The 7,215-nt window shown below is 30.5% G+C and overlaps 1 protein-coding gene across 4 annotated transcripts in view; it reads right to left on the bottom strand.

Moving 5' to 3' along the window:
• Positions 1-403: 403 nt before the first annotated feature.
• MICU3 (mitochondrial calcium uptake family member 3) overlaps positions 404-7,215 on the bottom strand; it is a 94,945-nt gene continuing 88,133 nt past the window's right edge. For all 4 annotated transcript variants that reach the window (XM_003935556.4, XM_074383960.1, XM_074383961.1 and 1 more), the window contains 3 exons: positions 6,667-6,824; positions 4,305-4,373; positions 404-2,735 (listed from right to left, as the gene is read on the bottom strand). In XM_003935556.4, the coding sequence (XP_003935605.1) occupies positions 4,305-4,373; positions 6,667-6,824 (227 nt within the window). In that variant the 3' untranslated portion in view covers positions 404-2,735. The remainder of the gene's footprint in view (positions 2,736-4,304; positions 4,374-6,666; positions 6,825-7,215) is intronic.

Below are 7,215 nucleotides of genomic sequence, written 5' to 3'. Positions count from 1 at the left end.
CATAAGAAGTGTTAACTTACTATTGCAAGTTAATTGCTATAGTAAGTAGGATAATAACTAGTATATTTTGAAACATTTCTAGGTGTTGTCTTAGTTAGACGATACCTACAAAATTAATATTCCATTAAGTCACATGTAAACTTTCTGAAAAGGTTTCCAGTACCAACGACCACAGTTCTGTAATTTAGGAATTCCTATGATATACTTTGACTGGCTTTATAGCTCTGTGATTTACTTACCCACAAAGGTGTTGATGAGATAAATGTCACTGGTATGTGTTGCCTCAGAGGAGGGAGTAAGATCAAAAGAGGTTTAGTAACCCATAAGATGTTCAAAGTTTGAAGGTAACATTTTCAGAAAGTCATTATTAGTCCATAGATACATAGGAAAGCCAAGTACAATATTTCTTGATTCAAGGGCAGGAATATTTATTTTAAGATAATATAAGAATGTAAGACAGGTTGCTTTACAATTTATAATAAGAACAGTAAATTGGAACTTAAGCTAAATAAATTTCTCACTATGAAATGATTCTGAAAAGTACCATAAACTGTTTATCATGTATGCCTTCTGTAAACAGTTTAATGTTAATTTTAAGTATAACTTAATTTTTCCAAAGAACAGCCTGTAGAAGGAAACACTGACAATAACAGCATACATGTAGTTAGTACATTATTATTTTCAAATCATTAATAAATTTTAAATTGATATGAGCCACAATTCAGTGAGATATTTTTATCACTCATTTTATAGATGATACAGTTCAAGAGTGATAATATGAAAGGAATCACTATAATTTACCTTTCTTTTCTATTTTAATTGATCAGGATATTTATTTATTTACATTTTAATATTATGTTGCAGTCTTACAAATGTTTTCATTCACTCACTCTGATAAGCAATAAGGAATAAAATAAATACTGCATATGTACTATGGTATTATTCCTTGGGAGAATGACACAATTATAAAGGATTTTAATGGGACAATTTAATTTTTAAACTATATTTGCAGGATTTTCCATGTATGGAAGATAGTGTGACTTATAGTCAAGAATTAAAGGAAACTGCATCTTTTTCAATTACTTTAGGTACCAAATCATATTGAGAACATTCAGTGTAAGGTAAAATAGACCTGGGGTATGTTATATGAGTGGGTAGGCATTTTCATTTCATAAATCAAATCAACTTTCAAAGCAGGTGAAATTAAATTATTATACTATATGGGATCCTTGTACTTATGAATAATATAGTCTCAAATTATTGTAATAAATAATATCAGATAAAGAATGTAAAAAGTTTAACATACAAAATTAATACTAATAGTAACATCTTCTTGGAAATAACATTACTTTTATAAATAAGCTGATGCAGATCAATTTCACATTTAATAACTTATAAAAACAAAGTCAGTGCTATTTTCATATGTAAAAGCAAGGTAATAGTTGGAGTGTATGTAACTTATATTAAATATGTCTTATAAAGGAAGATAAATGAACTTCCACATGCAATATATAAATATATTAGATTAATTGTTCTATTTTTGTATAGTATCCTTGTATAACCTAAGCATTTTTAATTGAACAAATTTCTATTAAGTATTATCAAATTGTTTTTCTATGTAAAAATCTAATATTGTTGTGATTCAACAGAAAGGTTTTATTTTCCCTTTTAAGACTTTTTTTTGAAATAATAAATTATATTTAAATTATTATTACTGGCTGTTTAGCATCACTTTTGCATGTGGTCCTTTTGCAAGAAACAAAATATTAGCTTCTACTTAATATATATATCAGTCTTCTAAACCATTTTATATTAGTCTTTTACAATACTCATTTGATGCTAGACATATATTAACAATATGCAATAAGTTACAGCGTGTAAGACATTGTTTTTACTAGTTTTATTAACATGTACCACCTACAATTAGGAGCAGCTTCACATTTAAGAAGATACTGACAATAATTACCGTTACAACAACCACTGCTTCTACTATGAACATGTGACTTTTGGGGAGAAAAATTCTACACTTTAAATTTCTTACTGTATACATAAAAGAATAACAGACATTCTGTTGACTTTGGCAAATGAACAAAAATTTTTAAAAACTTTATACAAATCAAACAACATATGTTAATTAAGTACTTTTAAAAGTTAAAAGTACATGTAAACAATTGTTTTATATAGTAGCTTAATTTCTATTTGTTTTCAAAATCATATCAGTGTAATTAAAAACTGGGTAAATAACAGGAATTTAATAACAATTCTAAAGGTCTTATAATATATCTCAAGCAATATTCATCTGCAAAAATAAGTTCACAGTCCAAAACCAAAGAAAATACGATGTTTGTTTTTAGGCGATCAACATTCCATGAATCAAAAATTATTTTTAAATGAGGCAAATTTCTAATAAATAAATAAATAAATAATATTGAAAGTACATTCATATGTAGTCACTGGAAGTATCTACATACTTCTGAAGGGAATGAAAAAGTGCAGAGTTCAGCAAATCAAGGCAAAAACTCAACTTGATTTTATATGTATAACATTTGTAGTATCAAGATGCATTTTTTCTGTTTTATGTTTAAGAATTCAGTTCCAGGAAAAAATATCAATTTCATAGCATTCACCTTTTCCTTCATTCTCTACTTGTTCTGATCTCTGACCTGCTTTCCAGTCTGAAAATTTTGCTTCTTGTTTGTCAGATAGTAATCCTTTGAACTTTGTTTTAGGAGTATCTAATTAAAAAAATAGTAACACAAAAGCCATGTTTATTTAGGATATAATTCTGAGGTGATAGCATTAATCAAATATTCTTATGATAATAATATGAAACAGTAAGGAATTCAATAAAAATACCCCACATATAATATAAGACACAAATACTTAAAAGCTGAGTGTTTTGTTTAGTAACTGGGCTAATCCTCAGTCTTAGGCTTAGAAAATGGTAGCCACTTCCAGGTATGGCTCTGTGCACTATTACTTAGAATCAATAGTGCCAGTGTGATACTACTACGAGCCGGTCAGGAACACTACCTGTGTGGAATAGTCCTACTTTTTTGTTGTTGTTCAGTTTAAGAATTCGTAACGTAGTTTAAAAGTCCTTAAAATGGAGATTAGGAAGACCTGACTTCTTTTTTAACTCAGCTACAACAGTTACCACCTTAAACAAATATAAATAAGCCTGCTTGCCTCTAAACATTTTAGATGAGTATTTCCCAAAATGAGTTCCATAAAACCTAATCTGCAAAATGCTGCATACTGCCATTTCCTTTTAGCAACACAAAATGAATAGTAGCATATTATAATCAATAAACTCTATGGGGAAGAAACTTATTTAACCACTTTTATTATATTTCTTAAACTTGATTAAGCAACTCTTTTTTTTTTAAAGTATGCACTGATGTGCTGAGGAACCACTTTGAGAAACACTGCTCTCTCTCTTTCTCTCTCTCTCTCTGGGTGTATATATATATACACACACACAAACACACTATATATATATATATATATACACACACACACATACACACACACACACATACACACATACACATGCTTCAAGCTTGAGAAAAACAGCAGGAAACATAAACATGAATATACTTGCAAGCATTTTAAAATAAACAATAAAATCTCCATTGCAAAAATCTAACTAATCAAAACCCCAAACTGACCAAAATTTTATAGCTACACTTGACTTTTGAAAGAAAAAAAACTTATTTGGAGATTAGAAATATGTCTGGCACATTTCTTTGGGTCATAAGTAATAGATAGTATGTGATAAGGAATAATACTTTACAATAAATAGGAAGTAATAAATCAATAAGATAGAATGAAGCTTAAATCCTGGGTTTCCACTGACTAGCAAGTTATCCCAGACAAGGTACTTGTTAAACACTGATTTTTCTCTGCTGTTAAATGGGATATCTGTGAGAATTAAATGAGATACTACCTGTGGAAGAACACTTAACATAGTGCCAGGCAACTAAAATAACTAAAAAAATAAGCTGTTATTTTCTGTGGATGCTCAAAATCACGATCCTAAAAAACAGTAACAAATATTCTTTGGGTGCTAATTATCCTATATTTATAAAGTCCAATTTGGATTTCTTACATTGGGTCTGCTCACATACAAAACTTCATGTTTAATGTAAAATCTGTCAATCAAGATACTCTAATGACCTAAAAATTAAAAATAAATTGGATAATTTTATTTCTTTCAGCTATATTCTAGACATTATAACAGAAAAAGAAATTATGATTCCTATTGTTATTGAATATATTTAGACAAATAGAAGCGAACATACTTATCTGCTATGAAGTTCTTTCTTCAGGCAGGATTTGAAAGTGGGATACTTCTGGACTGTTTTATAACCCTGTAGAATAGAAGAGCAAAGTATGCAAATGTACAGAAAGACAAATATAGTGTGATTTCACTTATATGTGGAATCTTAAAAAGTCAAACTCATACAAGTGGAGAGTAGAATGTTAGTTACTAAAGGCTTGAGGGCTGGGAATTGGGCAGGAGAAGGGAGAGGTTGACCAAAGGATACAAAGTTCCAGTTAGACAGGAGGAGTATGTTTTTCAGATCTATTGCACAGCAAGGTGACCATAGTTAGTAATCACGTATTTCATATTTTAAAACTGCTTTTAAAAAGCACACTTAAAATGTTCTCACAACAACAAAATAAGTATGTGAGCTGATGGATTTGTTAATAAGTTTGATATAATCTTTTCACTACATATATATGTATATCACTCAAAACATCACATTTACCCCATAAATACATATTTATATACTATTATTTGTCGATTAAAAATAAAAAATGTGCAAATGCAAATAAAATGCTAAGGCCACAGGTATGCAATAAATAAATAAGAATAAAAACACAACAATGAAGACAACAATAGTGTCAAACATTTGTAGCATAGTTTATATTTAATTTAATCTTGCTATTCTAAAATTATTGAGGCAAAATAAATCATTTTCAGTGTATGTTGTTTCGGATACTTCTGGCATCATCTAAAATGTCAACAGCTAACCACTAGGTGGCAGTTAAGTACACAGCATCTTTACTCAAGCAGCTTGGACTTAAAAGTCATTAAAAATCTTTCAAAATCACTGTCTAAGATGAATCTTGAGTTTTTGTATATATAACCTTTTCTCTTTTAAAATGTATAATACTGGCTGGTGTGGTGGCTCACGACTGTAATTCCAACATTTTGGGAGGTCGAGGCAGGCAGATTACTTGAGGCTAGAAGTTTGAGACCAGCCTGGCTAACGAAACCCCTGCTCTACTAAAAATACAAAACAGTAGTCCGGCGTGGGGGTGCATGCCTGTAATTTCAGCCACTCAGTAGGCTTAGGCAAGAGAACTGCTTGAACCCAGGAGGCGAAGGTTGCAGTGAGCCAAGATCGCACCACTGCACTCCAGTCTGGGTGACAGAGCAAGACTCCCTCTCAAAAAAAAAAAAAAAAAAAGCATAAAACTTAAGGATATTCTTTCTTGACAGCAGGAGGATTGAATATTCTAGCTCTTAATTTTAATAGATTCTTTTCTCTTCTTCTATTTGTGGATATTCATAATACATTAGATGTGTACATATTTATTCATACTGTATTTCTAGCTATAAAATATGTTTTTTTGGGGGGAAAAATTACTGAATTTCAGGTAGTTATATTTTTACTATAAGATTTCAATAGGCAAAAAAATGTTAACTTATTTTTCATATTAAAAAGTAGGGACTATGCAGTGACTTAAGGACCTCAAGTTGCCTAGAGGAAATCTGTCTAATCTAAAATGAGAAATAGTGGCCAGGTCTGGTGTCTCCTGTACTTTGGGAGGTCAAGGCAGGAGAACTGCTTGAGCCCAGGAGTTCAACATCAGCCAGGGCAACAGTCCAGAGTCATTTAAAAATTTTTAATATATAAATAATAGTATATAAATATGTATTTATGGGGTAAATGTGATGTTTTGAGATATATATATATATATATCAATATATATATATATATCAGAATGATTATATTAAACTTATTAACAAATCCATTAGCTCACACACTTATTTTGCTGGGAGGACATTCTAAATGCACTTTTAAAAAGCAGTTTGTTGCTACTTTAAAAATATACATATCAATTAGCCAGGCATGGTGGCATGCACCCATAGTCCCAGCTACTTGGGAGGCTGAAGCAGGAGGCTCACTTGAGCCCAGCAGTTCTAGGTTGCAGTGAGCTGTGATTATGCCTCTGCGCTCCAGCCTGGGTGGCAGAGTAAGACTCTGTCTCTAAAGGAATAAATAAAATAAAATAAAATAACAAATAGTGATATTTATTTGTATAGTAACAAGTCCGAAAAGCTAACATGCAGACTAAATTTTCTGAAAACTTGGCAACATTTTTCCTCCACAAACTAGGATGAAGACATTAGATTAATTGAATATGAAAATAAATTATTATAAGGTCAAACTGATTTTACATTTTTTAAAAAGCATTCTCTTTTATCACCTCAAAAGACAGTTTTTTAAGTTTTTATGTTTTTTTCTTTTCAAATAAAGCATTCATGTTTATATCCTTAAGAAATCAAGATAAGTTATTTCTCAACTTAGATGGATTTATTTCCCTCAGACTTTAAAAGGATATCAATAGGTCTAAAATGTGTAGGTTTACCCGGAATCCTCTATGGAGTCTGTCTTTCATAATTCCAATAAATTCTTTATAACTTAATTGATCATCTTTGTCAACATCAAAAATCTTGAAGACAGTATTCACCAGATGTGGTGAAAGTCTGAGTCCAGTAGCTACATAGACGGCACGCTTAAATTCATCTAGATAAATGTTACATAGGAAAAGAACAGACTGTTATTATTTTTATAATATGTGTTAATTACTAGAAAGGTTGTAAAAAAGTTGTTTTCTAAATCTGAATCATAATGTGATGTAACACATGGCTTTTCATTAATCATGCTGTCTTTTAGGTAATACACATATTTTGGGGGTTTAAATGAAAAGAGCCAACAGCTTAGTTTAATAATGCATGCCTATTCAATAAATGTTTAATGAGCACCTACTATTGATGACAGATACTTCAGAAGTTACTAAAATGAATAGGTTTTCAAGAAACTTACAGTTCAGATGGGAGATGAGACCCCTGCCCAAATAATCATTGCACAGGGCCACCCAAAAATTACCAACAAAGTGCTATGAAAATCTGGAGAT

Source organism: Saimiri boliviensis, chromosome 13 (assembly GCF_048565385.1).
Source record: "Saimiri boliviensis isolate mSaiBol1 chromosome 13, mSaiBol1.pri, whole genome shotgun sequence".
NCBI classification, from domain to species: Eukaryota; Metazoa; Chordata; class Mammalia; order Primates; family Cebidae; genus Saimiri; species Saimiri boliviensis.
Note: the sequence above shows the minus strand (reverse complement) of the source record. Positions and strands in the feature narration are given on the sequence as shown.